The 22096-nt window shown below is 35.0% G+C and overlaps 4 protein-coding genes across 5 annotated transcripts; 2 read left to right on the top strand and 2 right to left on the bottom strand.

Moving 5' to 3' along the window:
- The first annotated feature begins 332 nt into the window (after nucleotides 1-332).
- LOC112013074 (F-box/FBD/LRR-repeat protein At1g13570) lies at nucleotides 333-3557 on the top strand. Of its 2 annotated transcripts, none has more exons than XM_024045554.2 (4): nucleotides 333-472; nucleotides 1775-2705; nucleotides 2810-2968; nucleotides 3082-3557. In XM_024045554.2, the coding sequence occupies exons 2-4, from the start codon at nucleotides 1884-1886 to the stop codon at nucleotides 3349-3351; spliced, it is 1251 nt and encodes a 416-aa protein (XP_023901322.2). In that variant the 5' UTR covers nucleotides 333-472; nucleotides 1775-1883; the 3' UTR covers nucleotides 3352-3557. The 2 variants fall into 2 exon arrangements, with proteins under 2 accessions (XP_023901322.2, XP_023901257.2); XM_024045489.2 differs by having other exon boundaries at nucleotides 1770-2705.
- Nucleotides 3558-3585: 28 nt separating this feature from the next.
- On the bottom strand, nucleotides 3586-5093 carry LOC136067968 (protein NSP-INTERACTING KINASE 2-like). The gene is made up of 3 exons (XM_065774481.1): nucleotides 4762-5093; nucleotides 4289-4668; nucleotides 3586-4136 (listed from the first exon to the last, which is right to left on the bottom strand). The coding sequence occupies exons 1-3, from the start codon at nucleotides 4880-4882 to the stop codon at nucleotides 3816-3818; spliced, it is 822 nt and encodes a 273-aa protein (XP_065630553.1). The 5' UTR covers nucleotides 4883-5093; the 3' UTR covers nucleotides 3586-3815.
- On the bottom strand, nucleotides 5091-8502 carry LOC112015455 (protein NSP-INTERACTING KINASE 1). The gene is made up of 11 exons (XM_065774480.1): nucleotides 7958-8502; nucleotides 7725-7857; nucleotides 7514-7585; nucleotides 7275-7418; nucleotides 7089-7160; nucleotides 6938-6997; nucleotides 6734-6831; nucleotides 6456-6605; nucleotides 5995-6336; nucleotides 5522-5901; nucleotides 5091-5369 (listed from the first exon to the last, which is right to left on the bottom strand). The coding sequence occupies exons 1-11, from the start codon at nucleotides 8058-8060 to the stop codon at nucleotides 5091-5093; spliced, it is 1833 nt and encodes a 610-aa protein (XP_065630552.1). The 5' UTR covers nucleotides 8061-8502.
- A 3637-nt stretch (nucleotides 8503-12139) lies between these two features.
- Nucleotides 12140-13741, top strand: LOC112014177 (uncharacterized). The gene has a single exon (XM_024046588.1). The coding sequence runs from the start codon at nucleotides 12140-12142 to the stop codon at nucleotides 13739-13741; it is 1602 nt and encodes a 533-aa protein (XP_023902356.1).
- Nucleotides 13742-22096: the final 8355 nt, after the last annotated feature.

Genomic DNA, 22096 nt, shown 5'->3' with positions numbered 1-22096 from the left:
AAGCAACTAACAACTTTTTACTTTAGATTTGTTATGAAAGAGTTATAAAAATATTATGAATATAACATTTTTCATAAAAATATAACCAAACTACACAATACTTTTTTTTTTTTTTTTAAAAAGAAGAATTACAGAAGACTTTTGTTTGAGAAACAATTACAGAAGAATTAGACTATTCCTATTACAGACGATAATTTGTAATAACTATTACAAACGACAATTGTGGAAACAAAGTACAAGTACATCAAAGCGAGCCGCTGTAGTTTTTGGCTTTTATGGAAATAAAAATTTCAAGTGGGTTGGTCTCTTGGATATATATATATTTATATATATATATATATATATCAAGCCCAACTACTTAAAGCGAAGTCCTAAAAAAGCACAAAGAATCCTCTTTTGTTGTTGTCAGTTGGCACAGCCTCCCACTTCAATCTCAGTAGCCGCCACCACTGATCATCTCTTTGATGCGACGGTCATAATCTTCTTCTCCTTCTCTTTGTATATATTTTCAATTTTTTTGCATGTATTATGTGTGCTTACATGTTTATTGATATGTATATATTATTAGCTCAGTTTGTTTTTTTGGTTTATAAATGGGTGCTGAGTTTGTTGATTGTTTTGAATTTTTGAAGATGGCATGTGCCCAATTGTTGTTTTGATTGGTTTTCCTTTGTTTTGTTTAGAAATGTTCCCTTGGGAAAATAAACGAGAATTTGGAGTGTCATATAGCTGATTGAGGGTTGAAGTTTTGTCCTTGATTTTCCAGCTTTTGTTATGTTCTTGCTTTTTTTTCAGCAACCGAATGGAGAGAAAGGAATATGGGTTTTAGTTTGTACTTGAGTTGGCTATTTGACCTGAGGCAAATTGACTTAAAAGAAAACACACACAGAGAGGAAAAGGGGTGGATGATCTGGGTTTGTTGCATCCTATATATATTATATATACTGTAAGATTTGAAACCTATGGTGACCTCTCTATGATATTGTTCTTTATTATCAGACTAAAACATTGGGATCTCGTATTTATCTTATTGTTCTTTATTATTAGTATAGCTAAATATATCCCAAGTTACACTCTATACATCTTTATCTTATTAGAGACAATTTATAGTGGCTTAGAACATTGTTCTTGTTTCTGAAAAGGCTGGGGCAATAGTACCAAATGCCTCCCTTTCGTGATGGTCGATATTGCTTCCCTTGTTCATTGTGTTTAGTCCTGTCATCTTTTGGGGCATGTGAGGCTGCTTACTTCTGATATGTGATGTCATATGAAAAAGAGGAGTTTGGTGGGGAATCAATATGAACATTTTCATTTTTCAGTTTCACAATGACAACTGGCCTTAGCTGATAAAACTTTGGTAAATGGCGCTGTGGCTTTGAGTTTATGGGCCAAAAGGACTAGGAGATGCACTATGTAGTATGTAGGGGTGTTTTGCTAGCCCTGCGCATCATGAGAGATCGTTACGTATCTTATGAATTGCTTTGCTTTTTTTCATTTTTTTCTTTTTGAAAAGGAATAAATCAATTAAGCCCATTGGTAGTGCCATCCTGCACTATAAGAAAGGAAATTGATTGGCACTGTTTTTGGCGAAGTTATATTTTGCTGCTGAGATTGATTAATTATCTCTCATGAAGTATCCATTCGCTATTTTTAATGAATATTGTCTAGTTGGTATTCTTTTTTCATCTCATCCTGCATTAATTTTTTGATAAGTTTGAGCATTTTCCTTTTGTACCTTGTGTTTGAAATTGAGTCTATTCATTCCGTAGGTTAGTTCACTCTTCATCTGAAGTATCTTCTCTATTGAAGAATTGACACCTGTTAAAATTTGTTCACCTGAAGAATCAGTTGAAAAGAAAGTCAGAATAGTTGTTCAGCCTGGTATGGCTGAAATGAAAAGGTGCACAAACATTGATAGGATTAGCAACCTACCATGGGATGTATTAGACACCATTCTTGTGCACATACCGTTAAAAGAAGCTGTGAGAACTAGCATCCTATCAAGTAAGTGGAGATATAAATGGACTGGCCTTTCACGGTTCAATATTGATGATAAATGCTTCCCCAGTTATTTATCAGACAAAGTACTGAGATGGAAAGTAATTCTGAAAATCATTCATCAGGTCCAATCAAATCATGGTGGCCCAGTAGAGAAGTTTAGGCTTGCTGCTTATTGCATGCCAAATCATTGTGATCTGGATCAGTGGATTTGGTTTTTAACAGATAAAGGAATCAAGGAGTTGATTCTTAAGGAGTTTGACTCTATTAAGCGTTTTAAGTTGCCGCCTGAGGTATTCTCTTGTCCACAGTTAAGTTGCTTGGAACTTTATGGTTGCATAATCATGCTATCTCCTACATTCAGAGGATTGAATTCTCTTATAAGCCTCAATCTTTCTCACATTTACATCAGCTGTGATACACTAGAAAGTTTAATTGCTAACTGCCCAGTTCTTGAGAGATTGACATTGATAAACATTGATCATTCAACTGTTTTTAAAATCAGCAATCTGAACCTCAAGTATCTGAAAATTGATTCCAAATTTGAAGATATTTGTCTCAAAAGTGTTCCGCTTCTTTCTACTGTTGATATTCGCTTAAGGGTCAAGCCCCGGCACTCTGATCAAGGAAAAGCCTGCAATTTGGTCAGGGTTATTGGTTGTCTATATAGTATTAACAAGCTTATTTTGTCCAGTAATTTTCTTGAGGTAGTAATCGTTCTTTTTTATTTTATTTTTTATTTTTTTACCTGTGCTTACTTCACAACTCATCTTTCTTGTATGTTCTTTCTTCTTTGTGCATTTTTTTGTAGTTTCTTGCTTATAATGATGTACCAGAGAGGCTTCCTGCCATGCTCAACCATCTCTTGACACTTGACCTAAGGGACGCAAGATTGGACAGTTCTAAGGTTGTCAAGGTCTTACTTTCCATCCTTTGTAGCTCCCCAAGTTTAGAGGAACTCATAATTTCAGTGAGTTTAGGCTCTCTTCTCCTTTTTAATTTCTTGGCTGAAATTTTTATTTGTAACTTCTTTAATGTTAGGAGTTTGACTTTCGTATGACAATATTTTGTTGACTGTTTCAGGTGAGCCCATTATGTAGGTATACTTTCCTAGATTTTCAAAGATCAGAGTGTCTGGTAGGCTTGTACTTCAACAAACTTAAAGTAGTGAAGATAAGAGGTTTACTGAGCACAAATCATGAATGTGAATTTATCAAGTTTATTCTTGCTCATTCGCCGGTGCTTGAGACCATTACTATTGTAACATACGGAGGTGAAATAATTCCCAACTCAGTGTTGCTGCAGTTTGAACCAGCTTCAGAACATGTGAAGGTTATCAGCTTACGCTCATAAGCACTACTGCCTATGTTCAAAAGTATCTTATGCAAACTTTGAAAGATTTGTAGCAATTTGAACCAGTTTCTGCTCAAGGCAAAAGCATGTACTAAGATATTTGGGTTGTATATTCGCAACAGATTTCGAGGAATAAGCAAAAGCCAAGTCATGAACATTGTTCTTAAAAGCTTAGAGATTTAATGGTAATTCCCATAGTTTATTTATTTATTTATTTATTTATTAATACATCAATAAGAAGACCAATAAGAAAATTTACTATCTGAAAATGTCAGTTACTCAAATATTCTGTACAATTGAGAATTGAAGAAAACATCAAAGCCTTTCGGAGCTCTATAAACCACTATTATACAACACAGAATTCCAATCTTCATTACTTTTGTGGAATAGCTTTAACTACAACTTGTTCCTTCAATTATCTCTAACCTTCGGAAAAAAAAAATTGAATCAATTTTGGAATGAATTCACCTAGGGCCAGAAAGCTCCATTGCTTGGACTAGCAATGAAGAATCATCAGTGAGATCAGAATATCTATCTGATGCAGAAAACTCATGGGGCTTGCACTTGGTTGATTCTACTCTTTGAGAAGCTTCCCATCTTTCTGCAAGGCCATCACCCTCTAGCATTCGAACTACTTCTGACATCTTGGGTCTGTGGCTTGGAAGGTATTGGGTGCACAAGAGTGCCACTTGAACCATTTCCTCAAGCTCAATTCGGTCGTAGTTGCTTTTAAGATCCTTATCCACAAGCATTTCAAGCTTTTTCTCCTGATGAATTTTCTTAACCTGTTATCATAAATGCCACACAACATGAATGATACTCAGAAGAGAAGAGACTTTTATCAGATAAGTAAGCATAAATAATCATCCTGAAGAGATAGTCAATAATAGAATAATGAGAGAGAAGTCTATATAGGTAAAATTTCATTTGTGCTCACCCAATCAAGCATGGCACCTTTCTGGTTAGCTGCCTTTCCAAATTCTAGTGCTCTCTGGCCTGTAATAAGTTCTAGGAGAAGGATGCCAAATCCAAAGACATCTGTTTTATCAGAGGACTGTCCTGTGGAAAGATATTCTGGAGCTATATGCCCCACTGTTCCTCTCACTGCAGTGGTGACATGTGAATCTTGGTGATCCAAAAGCTTTGCCAACCCAAAATCTCCCACCACAGCCTCACAATAGTCATCAAGCAATATATTTGCAGCCTTCACATCCCTATGAATTATCTTTGGGTCACACTGTTCATGAAGGTACAAAAGTCCTCTGCCAGCTCCTAAGGCAATTCTCTTCCTAGTGCCCCAGTCCAACACTGGTTTCTCTGTTAAAATCAATTGGAGTCTAATCAGCAATGCTGGTGCATTTAGCAACATAACATTTATTCTTATTCTTATTTGTCTGTAAACATGTTTACCTTTGAGACGAGAAGCAACGCTGCCATTTGACATGTATGGGTAAACTAGAAGCCTTTCCGTGGGTGTCATACAAAACCCATATAACCTAAGGAGGTTTCTGTGAACTGCTAGGCTGATCATTTCAACTTCAGTCTGGAATTGGATCTCTCCTCCAATGGCATTTCCATCTTTAAGCCTCTTGACAGCTACAACACTCCCATCTTGGAGAACTCCTTTGTACACATTTCCAAAACCACCCTTTCCAAGTATGCTTTTGCTGCTGAAGTTGTTCGTCGCAATTTGAAGTTCCCTGAATTGGAATCTTTTCAAGTTTCCAAGGGAAACCTCTTCATTCATCAGTGAGATCAGAATATCTATCTGATGCAGAAAACTCATGGGGCTTGCACTTGGTTGATTCTACTCTTTGAGAAGCTTCCCATCTTTCTGCAAGGCCATCACCCTCTAGCATTCGAACTACTTCTGACATCTTGGGTCTGTGGCTTGGAAGGTATTGGGTGCACAAGAGTGCCACTTGAACCATTTCCTCAAGCTCAATTCGGTCGTAGTTGCCTTTAAGATCCTTATCCACAAGCATTTCAAGCTTTTTCTCCTGATGAATTTTCTTAACCTGTTATCATAAATGCCACACAACATAAATGATACTCAGAAGAGAAGAGACTTTTATCAGATAAGTAAGCATAAATAATCATCCTGAAGAGATGGTCAATAATAGAATAATGAGAGAGAAGTCTATATAGGTAAAATTTCATTTGTGCTCACCCAATCAAGCATGGCACCTTTCTGGTTAGCTGCCTTTCCAAATTCTAGTGCTCTCTGGCCTGTAATAAGTTCTAGGAGAAGGATGCCAAATCCAAAGACATCTGTTTTATCAGAGGACTGTCCTGTGGAAAGATATTCTGGAGCTATATGCCCCACTGTTCCTCTCACTGCAGTGGTGACATGTGAATCTTGGTGATCCAAAAGCTTTGCCAACCCAAAATCTCCCACCACAGCCTCACAATAGTCATCAAGCAATATATTTGCAGCCTTCACATCCCTATGAATTATCTTTGGGTCACACTGTTCATGAAGGTACAAAAGTCCTCTGCCAGCTCCTAAGGCAATTCTCTTCCTAGTGCCCCAGTCCAACACTGGTTTCTCTGTTAAAATCAATTGGAGTCTAATCAGCAATGCTGGTGCATTTAGCAACATAACATTTATTCTTATTCTTATTTGTCTGTAAACATGTTTACCTTTGAGACGAGAAGCAACGCTGCCATTTGACATGTATGGGTAAACTAGAAGCCTTTCCGTGGGTGTCATACAAAACCCATATAACCTAAGGAGGTTTCTGTGAACTGCTAGGCTGATCATTTCAACTTCAGTCTGGAATTGGATCTCTCCTCCAATGGCATTTCCATCTTTAAGCCTCTTGACAGCTACAACACTCCCATCTTGGAGAACTCCTTTGTACACATTTCCAAAACCACCCTTTCCAAGTATGCTTTTGCTGCTGAAGTTGTTCGTCGCAATTTGAAGTTCCCTGAATTGGAATCTTTTCAAGTTTCCAAGGGAAACCTCTTCATGATGCCGGTCTGAAATTTCATGAGAAGAGATATGGCATATAACTTAGCCAGTTCTTATTGAGTACACCAACACATGTGATGTCATATAAAATGCTTAAGTTTGTGAAGTGTCATCATCTATCACTAACCTTTAACATCAAAGAATATCTGTTGGTTATGCCTTTGCCTCCACCACAGTAATAAACCAAATCCAAGAGCCATCAGACAGAGACATCCGAGGCTCAAGCCAAAGGCAAGGGCTATTTTGTGCCTTTTAGGTCCGCCAGAAGGTAGAGTAGCTGGAGTGCAAAAAAATTGAGGTCAGAATCCACAAGTTACACAAAAAACAATGAAACCAAAAATTGGGGGAAATAAGAATTGAGTTATTTAAGAACAAATTTCGGGCAATCAAAGTAGAATTCCATACGTTCTGAACTATTCAAGTTCATGGACATTGGCATGAGTGTTGTCCCATTGCAGTCTGGTTCAGAACCTGTAGGACAGATCAGAGGGTTTCCAACAATGCTGCAAAAATTGAAATGGAAGGAGCAATAAAATTTTAGAATCTGATTCTATTTTTTCCACAAACAGAGAGAGAGAGAGAGAGAGAGAGAGGCAGAGAGAGATTTACTTGAAAGTTTTAGCAGCAAATCTGGGTACCGGTCCACTAAAATTGTTGTAGGACAAGTCACTGAAAAATAAAACCATCTTCAGAAATATATTCCAATTATGGAAATAATAGAATTGAGCATAATGACACAAAAAGAGGTCAAGAGAATTACAGAAAGGCAAGTTTGGTCATGCTAGCCAATGACAACGGAAATGCTCCAGTGAGACTGTTATTGTTAAGTCGCCTATACCCATTTCAAGTAACCCATATCAGATATAGACCCAGGAACAATAATTTTTATGATAGTTCTTACACATAAAACTTTTTGAGCATCAAGTCTTAACTCAGAAATGCTTACATGTATTGGAGGTCTCCCAGATGACCAAGAGAGGGAGGAATCTCCTCATTGAAGAAGTTATTAGAAAGATCAAGCGTTTGAAGCTTTGAGAGCTTCCCTAGCTCTGCTGGTATTGGTCCTGTAATGTTGTTGTTCTGTAAGAGCCTGCAAAGTAGTGCACAACATACTATTTAAAACCAATTACAAACAAGAAACACTTTGAAGAATTCAAATTGCTTTTCTAGTACATGGGAACTTACAAAATCTCAAGATTTGTTAAGTTGCCTATGCTTGGAGATAGAGTACCAGACAAATTCTGACTAGGAGTACCTCTGCAACAAGACCATTTCAAAGACTTCATAACACATTCCTTTTCTTATATGAATTTTGATATTTTTATGAAGGAGAAAACACTTCTTATAATATATATATATATATATATATAAAGAATAGAATTGCAATAAGACATACAAGGCAGTGACAAGGAACTCTGGAGAACAGGTGACCATAGTCCAGCTACATGGATCAACAGAATCAGCATCCCAATTCTCAAGGACACCACGGGGATCCTTTAAAAGCTCTTTTATTCCCATTAAAGCTTGCACTGAAAATAAAACACCAAGAAGAAAATTTTCATTTTCCACCATATATTAAGCTAAAGAACACCATTGTTGCAGTAGGAGAAAAGAATATTTTAGAGTTACCTTCAAAGTTTACACCTTTGGAAGAAAGTAATCCATTTGCAGAAGACCACAAACATAGAAAAGCCACAAAACATAGACAAACTTCTCTTCTTATCATTGCCATTGAATTGAAAATTTACTACAACCAGGTGCTCACAGATAGTTAGGCCTGCTTATGGGGCTGATGGAGTTACTAGATAGAAACTAGCCCTCTAGTTTTTTTTTTTTTTTTTTTTTTTTTTTGAGAAGGAAACTAGCCCTCAAGTTGGTTTCTTTTGTTTAAGGTAATATCCAGATCACAACGCACTTCTGCTTTTCTGAATCACATTCACCAAAAATCTTGTGTCAGACCCAAGAAAAAGAAACAGTATTTTTTCTTTTTTGTTGTTGCATAAAGGGAACTAGCATGCTTGTCATTGAGTGAGGATGTTGTAAAGAGAACATTATATAATAGCCTCCATCTTAAAAGAACAAAAATAATCAAATCTAGAGGACTCTATCTTAAAAGAACAAAAATAATCAAATATAGAGGAGAGAATAAGAAATTTCCCTGGAGTTTAATCATGCATTGGCCTAAAAGAGGTGTGCTATTTTTCCACTCCCCACTGCTTCAATTAAAAGCAAAAAGCACTTGAGCGTGACAAATATCATATAATATATGGGCTGAGTTCAAGTTACGCCTGGTGTAATTCTAAGCAATGTTACACCTACTGTAACTCAATATTTTTTAATTAGATGTGAATATTGACAAATCCACCATTAGATTACATTATCTTTATATATTCTTTATACTTGCAAAATTTCAAAGTGATAAAAAATTAATATATATCTCATCAATCAATTGTTAAAATTCAATATTGTAGTTGTTTAAAATAATGTATAAAATATGAGTTTATGGATCAAAAGGTAAATAGCATCCGATTGATATGAAAATTGGCATGTATGTTAAGAACATATAAAACATATAATTTAACGGTTGGATTTTCAAAATATTAATTCAATAACAAGTTATTGAATGGTGTAACATTACTTCAAATTACACCAGATATAACTTGAACTCAACTCATAATATATATATATATATATGGAGATTATAGTGATTAGTGTTTTCAAAAAAAAAGAAAAAGATTATAGTGATTAGTGAATCAAAAATTAAAATATACGTAAGACATGCACACATTGGGGAACTAAATTCTTTCTTTGTCAATAATCAGTTATCTTGTCTAAATATGTCAATGTAGAAATATCACTGGATTTCTTTTTCTCCCCCTCTCTTTTATTTCAATAATGTTATAGAAATGAGGGATTTCACAATTTGTCATTCAAGTGGTTGATTATGAATAGTATAATATTATTTTTATATGAGATTATTAAAAACTTCACATTTATTTTACTAATTATAATTTGTCACTTTAACAATAATAATGAAATTCATTGTGAAATTTGTTCAATTATATATATATATATTATGGGATTATTCATAACAAAATGGTCAGTTAATTTTTGGGTTTGGATGGAAATGCCTTGCTTAGCACCGTGGGGAATCCAACATTCCCTGAATTTGGCCACTCGGTAAAATCCCAAATACAACAGTCCTTTTCTTTTCTGCGGTATTGAGAATGTGGGAATCTCAAGGTACCGGGCTCGAGATTGATGATGGATTTGGTCACCCACTATCTATGACCCTTGAGGATCTTTGTTCCTTTTTTTATTTTTTATTTCTTTAATATTCCCTCAAATTTTAAATATAATTTTATGTACTTTCATTTATATATATTTTTTACATAATTTGGTTTCTTTTAGGCTGTTATAGCGTTGGGTGTGCTTTTATAGATTCCACAAAGCACTATGAGCTAACAATTCACACATGCTCTTGCTTTATATAACTTCAGCAGACAGTCGTTCTTCAAAATCTATTCAAAAGATAAAAACTTTAAAAAGCAAAAGCTGCCATTCTTCCTCCTTTCTCAAGGTAGGACACACACTCTCTCCAAATTATGGAAGTAAGTGATTGATGTACTATTTCCCGCCCCTGTCCAAGGCGCGTTTAAAAGAGTCATCAGTTATATTTGCTCATGTTTTTTACTTTACTGGCTCATCCCATTACCTGGGGGCAGTCAAAATGGGCCTTTAAGAGCCTCTATATCAAATTATTTAAAGTCTTCTAAAATAAAATTATAATACAAATATTATACGTTTTGAACAAAAAAATACTCACATTAATGAGTGTAAAAATGTATAAAATTGTGTATATATTTTTATGAGTTACAGTACTCATGTAAATATACACGGGTACTGTAGTTTATTTATAATTATTTTATTAATTTCTTCTCTCTTCTACGTCTGACTCTCATCTCAACTCTCTCTTTCTCATTTCATCACAGCTCTCTCTTTCTCTCATCTCAACTCTTCAAAGCCGATCAGCTTCTCCTTCTTCTTTAAAATCTCAGGCTTCGAAGACGAAGACGAAGACGACGATAGCTTAACGGAGATCTCATGCACCACGGATTGAGTCCGATCGGCGAGTTTGGGCGGCGAGTGAGTTGAGAACTCCAATCAGCCTCTCTGATCCAACAATCCGTTTGGAAACGGAGACGGTGACGAAGAATTAATCGGACATGGAGGGTGAGTGGGTCAAAGTTGTTGTGATTGTGATTGTGTCGTTGTTGTTGTGATTGTTGTTGTGGAAGATCGGTGAATCAGTGGCTGGATTTTGTTGTTGTGGAAGATCGGTGAATCATTGTTATTGTGATTGTGATTGTGTCATTGTTGTTGTGATTGTTGTTGTGGAAGATCGTTGAATCAGTGGCCGAAATTTGTTGTTGTGGAAGATCGATGAATCATTGTTGTTTTGATTGTTGTTATGTTGTTGTTGTTGTGGAAGATCGGTGAATCAGTGGTCGGATTTTGTTGAAGGGTGGCTGGCTGGGTGTGGGTGTGGATGGAGAAAACGAGGTGGTGAGTTTGTGCCAGAGAGGAGAGGGAAGGAAATAGTAAAAAATGTAAAAAGAATGAATATTTTATTAAATAAATGTGTAGAATAGATAAACTGATGTAGGTGTTTTGTAAAAGTGAATGTGTAAAATAGAAAAAGTAGGTTTTTTTTCTTGCAAAATAGACAGAAAATTTGCACGAGTTGATATGGTTGCTCTAAGTCCTTTGCAATTACCACAAACATGTGCATAAACTGATATCAATAAACTAATATTATTAGCCCAAAAGACTAGCTGCTCAATTGATAGTTTTTAGAAATTTTTTATAGAAAAAAAAATATAGATGATTTCTTTAAAAAATTTTATATTTTTTTTATAAAAGTAGTATAATTTTTTTTTAAAATGATTAGCTGCTCAATTGATAGTTTTTAGAAATTTTTTATAGAAAAAAAAATATAGATGATTTCTTTAAAAAATTTTATATTTTTTTTATAAAAGTAGTATAATTTTTTTTTAAAATGATCTATTAATAAATGATCTAAGAGTACCCGTTAACCAGACCCTATATATATATATATACACACACATATACACACACATACACACCCTATTCATGATAGTAGATGTCTTATTGGTACTAACGAAAAAAGTTTATAGATACAAAAAAAAATTGACAGTTGACACTAATTGATGTTGTAAATTATCAATGATAAATAAAAAAGTAATGCAAGTAGTATGAGTCTAAATGAGAACTAGTACAAACTTATTGCTTAAATTGTTGTAAATTATATAAATGCCACTTAACTCCCAGAAAATGAACAGATCCATCTAACTTGTTAAAACAGCTCAGCAAGATGCTTCACTACATCAAGGAGAAATCCATCTTGCTAATCAAATCAGCTCACAACTTCCAGTTGATCAAGGCATTGATCAAACAGATGCTGTGATTATGATTGAAGCAATGCCTCACCATGATCAAATGCTAGACTCAATGCAGTAGATGATGCCACGTATGCAAGGATTTGGGAAGATGATTGAGCACGTGGACATGAGCTGGAATGAAGAGCTGCAACAGATTTCCCTCTATTTTAGGAAGTTAGTTATTTGACAGTTGTACATTATTGCTCTTAATCTCTGTGTATAAATATAGAATCGAAGCTTGTAAATAGTTCAGTTGTATTCATTCAATCTTTGATCAATAAAGATTCAGTTTTCTATTTAGATTGAGAGCACAAAACTTTACATGGTATCAGAGCTTCAAGGTCCTACAATGGCGTCCAATGAAGCAAACAACCAATCCACTCATACATCCCCTGAGCCTAACAATGATCAATCCATGCACACAAACTCGAATTCACCAAACAATTCAGCTTTTGTTACTCCCAATCCCTATTTCTTGAATACCAGTGAGAATCCAGGGAACATTCTCGTTACACAGCCTCTATTAGGAATGAGAAATTACCAATCCTGGTCAAGAGCTATGGTGCTTGCCCTCACTGCAAAGAAGAAGATAGGTTTCGTGAATGGAAAGATTGCGAAACCAGAACTTGAATCTCCTTTATATGAAGATTGGGAGAGCTGCAATACCATGGTGCTTTCTTGGATGATTAACTCTATGCTTGTGGATGTGTCGAGCAATATCATGTACTGTGAAACAACAAGGGAGATGTGGATTGAACTTCAGAACGTGTTCTCACAAGGAAATGGACCTAAACTCTACAATTTGCAAACCGAGATCTCTCAAATTCATCAAAACCAAATGTCTGTGACTGAGTTCTATACCAAATTCAAGCGATTATGGGATCAATTGCTGAATTATAAACCAATGCCAGAATGCTCATGTGGCGCCATGAAGACCTTGGGTAATTCTCATAACAAGGCTTATGTGATGAGATTTCTGATGGGACTAAATGAGAGTTTTGATACTGTTCGAAGCCAAATTCTCATGATGGATCCTTTTCCCTCAATGAGCAAAGTCTATTCACTGGTTTTGCAAGAGGAATCTCACAAGAGTTCTGGTCATGGAGGTTCTGGTTCTTCTCAGTCTGATACAATGGCAATGTATGCCAATTCCAAAGGAAACTTCAAAGGAAATGGGCGAAAGGAAAGGCCTTTCTGTACTCACTGTAACATGGCAGGGCACACCATTGAAAAATGCTACAAATTGCATGGCTATCCACCTGGTTACAAGCCAAAAGGCAAGCCAATAGCCAATGCAAATCAAGCATCTTTCAATTCTGGAGATGGTGTTTTAACTGCTGGGAATCAGTGTCCCATTTCCAAATCACAATGCGAGAAATTGCTAGCTTTTCTCAACTCAGGAACCGCTGGATTAGAGACTGCTCTTGGTGATCCACATCATGCTGCAAATGCAAGCATTTCTTGTATGGCTACTGGTGCAGGAGGAGTTTCTGGTGAGAGTTCTGGACTGACAGGATCTTCTTCACAATCTAAGGTCAATACCTCTCCTGTTTTCAATCCCACACTCATATCAGGTAATCACTCCAATTATTTCCTTAATCCTTCTTTTCAGCATTCCATTTTTTCTGCTAGAAAAGTTGATAGGACTGCCTTCAATGAATCTGATTGGGTAATTGACACAGGAGCCACAGATCATATGGTGCATTCTGTGTCTTGTTTTACCTCTATTACTGATGTCTTAAACACATTTGTTAATCTTCCAAATAGAGAATCAGCCTTAGTTACACACATAGGAACTGTTGAAATCTCACCAAAAATTATTCTTTACAATGTTTTGTGTGTTCCTTCATTCACCTTCAATCTTCTCTCTGTCAGTAAATTGGCTAAGTCCATTTCTTGCTGTCTTATGTTCTTTGGAACTCTTTGCTTCATCCAGGACCTGGCTCATTAGAGCACAATTGGTCTGGGTAAGGAGTACAATGGACTATATCTGCTGGAACAGAACAGCTCAGCTTCATCAAGTTGTTCTATTGGTTTTAATTCTGTTAATAATGTTCATGCTGTCAATAATGTTCATGTGCAGCCACATATTTGGCATTTCAGATTAGGACATTTGTCAAATGCTAAATTGGCATTGTTAAAACATAATGATGTACCTTCTTTCAATGTTAATAAAATGGTTGATTGTGAAATTTGCCCTTTAGCTAAGCAAAAGAGATTACCTTTCACTTCTAGTTCTCACATCTCTAGTCATTGTTTTGATTTAATTCACTGTGACTTGTGGGGACCCTTTTCAACTTCTACCATTGATGGTTGCAAATATTTTTTAACCATTGTTGATGATTGTTCAAGATGTACTTGGGTTTATCTACTTAAACATAAATCCCAAACCCAAGCCATCTTGGAACAATTTTGCATCATGATAGAAACACAATTTTCAAGGAAGGTTAAATGCATTAGAACAGACAATGGGACTGAATTCATCATGTCTACTTTCTTTTCAAAAAGGGGCATCTTGCATCAACTAAGTTGTGTTGAAACCCCTTAACAAAATGCTATAGTTGAGAGGAAACATCAACACTTCTTAAATGTTGCAAGAGCACTTAGATTTCAATCAAATTTACCTTTGCATTTGTGGGGACATTATATTCTTACTGCCACTTACTTGATAAACAGAACTCCTTCTTCTGTTTTAGGTCATAAAACTCTTTTTGAAGTTCTTTTTGGTCAAGTCCCAACTTACTCTCATTTGAGGGTCTTTGGGTGCCTATGTTATGCCTCTACCCTCTCTCACAATAGGACTAAATTTGATCCAAGAGCATCTAAATGTGTCTTTTTGGGTTATCCTATTGGGGTTAAAGGCTATAGGGTAATGAATTTGTCTACCAAAACTGTTTTTGTTTCCAAAAATGTGTATTTTCATGAAAATAAATTTCCTTTTGCTACTGATGTCCAAGACTTTTCTGATCCTTTTGATGCTGAGGATGCTGCTTCTGTTTCTGCTATAGATCCGTTTGTCACTCCCATCAGCATACCAGATGTTCCTATTGAGTCTTGTCCTCCTTGTAATCCTTTGGTTTCATTTTGCCAACCTTCTTCCACTTCTTCACTCAGTCCTAATCCTCCTTGTGCACCTCTGGTTGCCTCTGACTCCATTGATACTGCTATTTCTGTTCCTAACATTCCTAGTGCAGATCCTCCACCAACCAGAAAGTCCACTAGAGCTCACAAAACTCCAGTGTACTTACAGGACTATGCTTGTAATTCAGCTACCATTTCACCATCAGCTGGTTCTTCTCATGTCTCAGGGACTCCTTATGACATAGCAGATTGTCTCACTTATTGTCATTTGGATCCAACTTATCAGTCCTATCTCATGACTGTCAGTCATGGTCTTCAAGCACCTCAATACTTCCATCAGGCTGTTGCAGATCCCCTTTGGAGAGAGGCTATGGATAAGGAAATCCAAGCCTTAGAACACACTCACACTTGGGTGCTTACCCCTTTACCACCTGGAAAAAGACCCATTGGATGTAAATGGGTCTATAGAGTGAAACTTAATCCTAATGGCACTGTCGAGAGGTACAAAGCAAGGTTGTTTGCTAAAGGGTACACTCAAAGGGAAGGGCTGGACTTCTTGGAGACTTTTAGTCCTGTTGTTAAGACTGTATCTGTGAGGGTTTTGATTGCCCTTGCTTCAGCAAAAGGCTGGCCTTTGCACCAGCTAGACATCAACAATGCATTTCTCCATGGTGATCTTGATGAGGAGGTCTACATGGATTTGCCTCCTGGTTTTCACAGCAAGGGGGAGCCTCTTAATTCCACTTCCACTTCCACTCCTTTAGTATGTAAATTGGTGAAGTCTTTGTATGGTCTTAGACAAGCTTCAAGGCAATGGAATGCCAAGCTCTCTGCCACCATTATGCAGCTTGGTTTCAAACAATCTCAGGCAGATCATTCCTTGTTTGTTCATGGAAATGGTTCTTCCTTCACAGCATTATTGGTGTATGTAGACGATATGATAATTACAGGAAATGATCCAGCTTGTGTTGCCAAGTTAAAATCCTTATTAGACCAGAATTTTGGAATCAAAGACCTTGGATCACTCAAATACTTTTTGGGTTTGGAGATTGCAAGAAGTGCTAAATGTATTAGCATTAACCAACGCAAATATGCTCTTGAGGTTTTACAAGAGGCAGGAATGCTTGGTTGCAAACCTGTCAAGTCACCAATGGAGCAACAACTAAGGCTATCCAAGACAGATGGGGAGTTACTTCAAGATGCAGGGCAGTATAGGAGGTTGATAGGGAAGTTGATGTACTTAACCTTGAGTAGACCTGATATAGCCTATGCAGTCCACAGACTTAGTTAGTTTTTGGCTTAACCTCGAATTCCACACATGAAGGCAGCTACTAGAATTCTTCAATACATCAAGAGCACACCAAGACAAGGAGTATTCTTCCCTGTTAACTCAGACCTGCAGCTAAAGGCATTTTGTGATGCGGATTGGGCAGGCTGCCCTGACACAAGAAAGTCTTTAACAGGTTACTGTGTTTTCTCAGGGGAATCCTTGATTTCTTGGAGGTCTAAGAAGCAGGACATAGTGTCCAGATCTTCTGCTGAAGCAGAATACAGATCCATGGCCACTACCACATGTGAAGTTGTTTGGTTGCTCTACTTGTTAAGGGATTTGCATATACCACATGAGAGACCAGTGCTAATGTACTGTGATAACCAGGCAACTATACATATCTCCTCAAATCCTGTATTCCATGAGAGATCAAAACATATAGAAGCGGACTGTCACATAGTCAGAAACAGAGTATTGGATGGCACCATCAAGATGTTTTATGTCTCTTCAAGGAATCAGTTGGCAGATATATTCACCAAAGCACTTGGTGTTGAACAATTTTCCAGATTATTGGCAAAGCTGGGAGTTATTAACATTTTTACTCAAAGAATACAATATCCAGAATATCAAAAGCATAATCCAGAAACAAGAGCTTTGCTCTTGAGGAGGAGTGTTAAAACAGCTCAGCAAGATGCTTCACTGTATCAAGGAGAAATCCATCTTGCTAATCAAATCAGCTCACAACTTCCAGTTGATCAAGGCATTGATCAAACAGATGCTGTGATTATGATTGAAGCAATGCCTCACCATGATCAAATGCTAGACTCAATGCAGTAGATGATGCCACGTATGCAAGGATTTGGGAAGATGATTGAGCACGTGGACATGAGCTGGAATGAAGAGCTGCAATAGATTTCCCTCTATTTTAGGAAGTTAGTTATTTGACAGTTGTACATTATTGCTCTTAATCTCTGTGTATAAATATAGAATTGAAGCTTGTAAATAGTTCAGTTGTATTCATTCAATCTTTGATCAATAAAGATTCAGTTTTCTATTTAGATTGAGAGCACAAAACTTTACATAACTCATTGGCCATCCATTTTGGGAAGTTTAATATAATTAGCATTAAAAGTAAAAAGTAAAACCTAGTATCAGATTTTTGCTGCTGTGTGTTTGTAATTACACGTGCTATGGTTGCGAGTGGAGCTAAGTTTCCACGGTGGGAGTAAATAAAGTAACAAAAGTAATCACATCTATGATCTATAGATTCTATTCATAACGGTATGCGGATGAAACAGTAAGCAGTGACTTTGTGAATGTACCTAACCAGATGGTCCACCTTACTACACCAGACCACTCAAAATTAACTTAGTGGTTTTACCCTTTATATGTTAGAGAAAGTTTTTAGGCACAAAAAAATTTCACATCCAGCTGACGTGATAAATTGTTAGTGATGTATAACAAGTGGTGTTAGTAGTGGGTTCATATAAGAATCAGTTGATAAATCACCGTAATTATTGTGAAATTATTTGTGTTTGTAACATGAATCTTAGATGTTATTTGGAAGTTAGATCTTTTTTGCATTCATGGTCATCTCTTGAATTGTGCTTTCTAGTGTCATCAATCTCTTGAAAAAATTTGAACCTCTCACTCCAATTGCAAGCTTTTCTTAACCTGTAGTTTGTCGAATGCTCTAGGAAATTTGAACCACTTCCTCTTATTGCAAGTATTTCTACAACTTGTACAATCTTATTAATCCAAAATCTTATTGTAGTTCAATATGCAAATGTGAGAGATGTCACGAATTGATAAAAATATAATGAATTTGCAAACTTATCGTAACATAATTGGACTTAAATTTTTTAGGTTAACTAATGTCTCTTTGTGTTATATTAAAACCTCACTAAGTTATTACCCCAACATGATATATGAGAGTCAATTGTAGTGTGTGCCAAGATGACAAGGTTATTAAGATCTTCTCTTATGTGAGTATGTGGCGTGTGTATACTTAGATCGCATAAAATTGATCTCGAAAAAACAAAACAGCACAAGGCTCCCTGGATACGACTATACAAGAAAAAAAGTTCATAGACAAAAAAGAGGCAATAGGATTTATTAGTAACCCTACATCCATAATAATAATAATAATAATAATAATAAATAAATAAATAAATAAATAAAAGGCCAGCTAATCTATAACTTGTGGCTCTCCTTTAATGAAAATCTTTTTAACATAAAACATGTTTAAAAATTGTTTCTACGTTTTGTGTGTGTGTGCGCTTTATGCTAATAAAATCCTTGGGTAATAAGAAAAATCCTTTATTAATTAGTATATTAATAGAAAATTAAGGACAAACAGGCCTTCACTTTTTTTATTTCTATTTAAGTAGATTCATACTCTTATGTGCGTGTATGTCTGCACATGCATGTCCCCTTTTTTTATCAATATTTCCTATGAGTTGATTTTTTTTTTTTTTCCCTACAAATCTTTATTGGGGATGGTAATAGAGATTGAAAGCACACATTTGCTTTTCTATTCGTCAATAATTCTTTCTAAAATATGTCAAATGGTTGGTAAGGATTTAAAAAATCAACAACTTACCAACATATTTATGGAGTGATTGTAAGTGAGCTTACTCTTTTTGTCTTACAACTAAAAGATGAACATTTTAAGTCATAAATATTTTCGAAACTAGAATTTGCAATGAAAATGAAGATGATTTTCTAAAGGGCTATTTCAATTGTACATTTAAAGGGAAATACTATATATGCATTTAATATAGCATCATTCATAGATTATTTTTTAGATTAAAAAAAAAAGCCAAATTCCATTTTAAAAATGATTGATTTAAAATGTCTTGTGAAATAATAATTTTATCCATTTTTTTTTTGGCTATATTTTTTTAATATTAAGCTAGCACCAATTTTATTTTTCATAGTATGTTTATTCTTGAAGTATATTTTTCATTCTTAAATTGTAAATTTTTTTTGGTTCATTATTTGGTCTCCAAAAGCTAAAATTTTGTTACCTTCCCTACTAGCTATACTACTATGGCCTTATGTCTAGTCCAAGGATAAATGTACTGTGAAATAATAATTTTATCCATTTTTTTTTTGCTATATTTTTTTAATATTAAGCTAGCACCAATTTTATTTTTCATAGTATGTTTATTCTTGAAGTATATTTTTCATTCTTAAATTGTAAATTTTTTTTGGTTCATTATTTGGTCTCCAAAAGCTAAAATTTTGTTACCTTCCCTACTAGCTATACTACTATGGCCTTATGTCTAGTCCAAGGATAAATGTACTGTGAAATAATAATTTTATCCATTACCTGCATATCCGGGCACCTCCTAGGTGCTTAGAAAGGGATAGAAACCCATTTGCATCTTAATAACCAATCCTACTTAAGAAAAAGAAAGAGGAAAAAAAAAATTGACCAAACAGAAGAATAAAACAGAGTTCTTTAATATCACACAGTGACAAAAATGTCCATGGATTAAGGGCCAAAAAAACTGGGAACAGCTAGGCATTTGTTGTCCCTTTCTTCACGTCACCTCAAGAAATGGCATCTCAATTAGTTTAGATGCTCACTGTCCATAAACTTCGATTTTGGATACAATTATCCAAGATATGGTTTAAACTTTAAACCCACTATTTGTCGGCATATTGTTTGTCCTTTTCAGCTTTTTGTACGTGGGAACTAACATTTTAGGGTGACCAGCATGTGCAAATACTAAAATTAGACAGCATATCAGAACATGACTCGTGTGCAAAGTAGTTTGCATGGACTGCTCACTTTTAACATGTGGTTTAATGGCTTGGCTTGGCTTGACTGTCCCTTCACAGTGCTATTACTAGTACCCAATCATTGCCTAACCATGGGTTAATTCATTTTCTTAATTAATGAGAAAGTGTAGGGATAAAAATTTTGTGACTTTGATGGGCCAACTACGGGCGTTGAAAAACAAAATAATAGATTAATGTTAAGTGATTATCTACTGAGAAAATTTCAAACTATAATATTTTATGTCACAAATTTGTCACAATTTTAACGTGGCAAATTATAAATACGAAAAAAAAAATGATGATTTATATGAAAATGACAATTAATTATAATTTGCGGTAATAGTTGTGAAACATGATATAGTAAAAATTGTAGTATTATAATAACTCTCAGTCAATTACATCGGAGTCGTGAGACAAAGTGATGAAACGATAGTTGTGGTGGCATAAGAATTGTTCCGTAATTGAACAAGTTAGGCTGGGTGGTAAACATCACAAGCACACTCTTTATACTAATGTAGACATGCAGACAGAGCATGACGTAGTTAGGTGTCAACTTTAGACCGAGTGAGAGAGTGAAGAAGATATGTTCCATTTGAGCGACATAGACCATGCATCATGATCAACCATCAATATATGTCTTTTGCAATTCAGTCGGCCCCTATGGCTATGATATGATCGTATCCTAGCTAGGGTCCTCCTCGGCTCCACTACGGAATCAATGTTCAGCTTCTATTTAGATGTGAGACAAAATTACCAGATTGTAAATGAGTTGATTAAATTTTACACCTCTCATACATTTATCATCATTTAAATAAATTTTGACTAATACTTTCCTATTTTGCATTTAAATAAATTGGCGTTACCCTAAAAACTATGACTATGAGTGCTCACTCTTAATCTAAAAAACAAATTACCATTTAAATTATATTATTAATTAAAAAAGCGACATCTGTATATGTTCAATTTAACTTTGAGAATGAGTCAGCCACAAATGATAGTTCTAAACTTTTTTTTTTTTAGATATATGATAATTCTATATGTACTTGATAGTGATAGCTAGGTTTAAAACTTATTGGATGTGCAACTTAGCAATAATAAAGAAAACAATTAACTTATATCTAATTTTTTTTAAACCAAAAGATATATAGACACTCAGGAGTAGCAGCCTATGATATTTCTTCCATAGGAGTAAATTTTCATCAAAATGAAAATCTCACTGGCAACAACCTCATTTACCACTTCAACACTATTCCATCCAAAGAATCAAAGACAATGAACATAACACACCTTGATTTAATTCAACAAGAAGACACTTATATTTGGGTAACTCTCACAATTTTACGGTGAACATAATATTATGTTTTGGTGTGGCAGGGTCCCCTTAATAAAAGCCAAAATATGCCTCCTACATAAGAAAACGTCATCCTTCTCTCACATTTAAATAAATAAATAAATAAATAAATAAAAAACACCACTTGTTAGCACATTTGATTTTTTCTCATCTTTTGTCTTAGTGTATTTTTATATAGATATAATTGTTTCTCTTATATGTATTTCTTGTTGGCATATTTTATAGAAAAAGTAATTGATGATTATCTTTTTTTAATTTGTCAAACATTATTAAGAAAACAAAAACAAGCCTTAATTCCAAATGTTTTTGGGTTAGTTATGGATCCTCAACATATTAATTTGTTTCGGTCACATGTTTTTTTTTTTTTTTTTTTCCTTCATTCTATTCTATTAGAAGTCATATTTTCTATTACTTCCTTAATTGTCAAGTCTTTTTTTTTTTTTTCTACTAATGTTATTTTGGGTCTTTCTCTACGCTTTTTTGGTTTCCTCAATTTGGATCATCTCTCTATTTCTTATCGGTGTATTAATTGCTTTCCTCTAAATATTATTAAGAAAACATATAAAAAAAAAAAAACTACTTCATCAATAACTTCAGCATTCAAAACCAAAGGGGTAAGGGTAAGAGAAAAATAAAATAAGGAAGCAATAATTTCAATCAAAGAGAAGGAAAAAACATTGCTATTACATCTAAAAATTAATTATAAAAAAAATGGCAATAACTTGTTATTTTTTTTTGAAAATTTGTGGGAAGCAATTAAATTTAATTTACCAAACTATAAATTGATTAAAATAGTTCTTTTAGTTTCTATATAT

This window comes from Quercus suber, unplaced genomic scaffold, assembly GCF_002906115.3.
Source record: "Quercus suber isolate HL8 unplaced genomic scaffold, Cork oak 2.0 scaffold_93, whole genome shotgun sequence".
Taxonomy (NCBI): Eukaryota; Viridiplantae; Streptophyta; class Magnoliopsida; order Fagales; family Fagaceae; genus Quercus; species Quercus suber.
This window is presented reverse-complemented; position numbering and strand designations above follow the sequence as displayed.

Excerpts from the sequence above, each read along its gene's own strand:
- LOC112013074 (XM_024045554.2), top strand. The coding sequence starts at position 1,884 with ATGGCTGAAATGAAAAGGTGCACAAACATTGATAGGATTAGCAACCTA. Across the intron at positions 2,706-2,809 it reads TGTCCAGTAATTTTCTTGAG|TTTCTTGCTTATAATGATGT; the intron begins GTAGTAATCGTT and ends ATTTTTTTGTAG. Across the intron at positions 2,969-3,081 it reads TAGAGGAACTCATAATTTCA|GTGAGCCCATTATGTAGGTA; the intron begins GTGAGTTTAGGC and ends TGACTGTTTCAG.
- LOC136067968 (XM_065774481.1), bottom strand. The coding sequence starts at position 4,882 with ATGATCAGCCTAGCAGTTCACAGAAACCTCCTTAGGTTATATGGGTTT. Across the intron at positions 4,669-4,761 it reads CGTTGCTTCTCGTCTCAAAG|AGAAACCAGTGTTGGACTGG; the intron begins GTAAACATGTTT and ends TGATTTTAACAG. Across the intron at positions 4,137-4,288 it reads AAGGTGCCATGCTTGATTGG|GTTAAGAAAATTCATCAGGA; the intron begins GTGAGCACAAAT and ends TTATGATAACAG.
- LOC112015455 (XM_065774480.1), bottom strand. The coding sequence starts at position 8,060 with ATGGCAATGATAAGAAGAGAAGTTTGTCTATGTTTTGTGGCTTTTCTA. Across the intron at positions 7,858-7,957 it reads CAAAGGTGTAAACTTTGAAG|TGCAAGCTTTAATGGGAATA; the intron begins GTAACTCTAAAA and ends TTTTATTTTCAG. Across the intron at positions 6,998-7,088 it reads ATGACCAAACTTGCCTTTCT|TGACTTGTCCTACAACAATT; the intron begins GTAATTCTCTTG and ends TTTATTTTTCAG.
- LOC112014177 (XM_024046588.1), top strand. The coding sequence starts at position 12,140 with ATGGCGTCCAATGAAGCAAACAACCAATCCACTCATACATCCCCTGAG.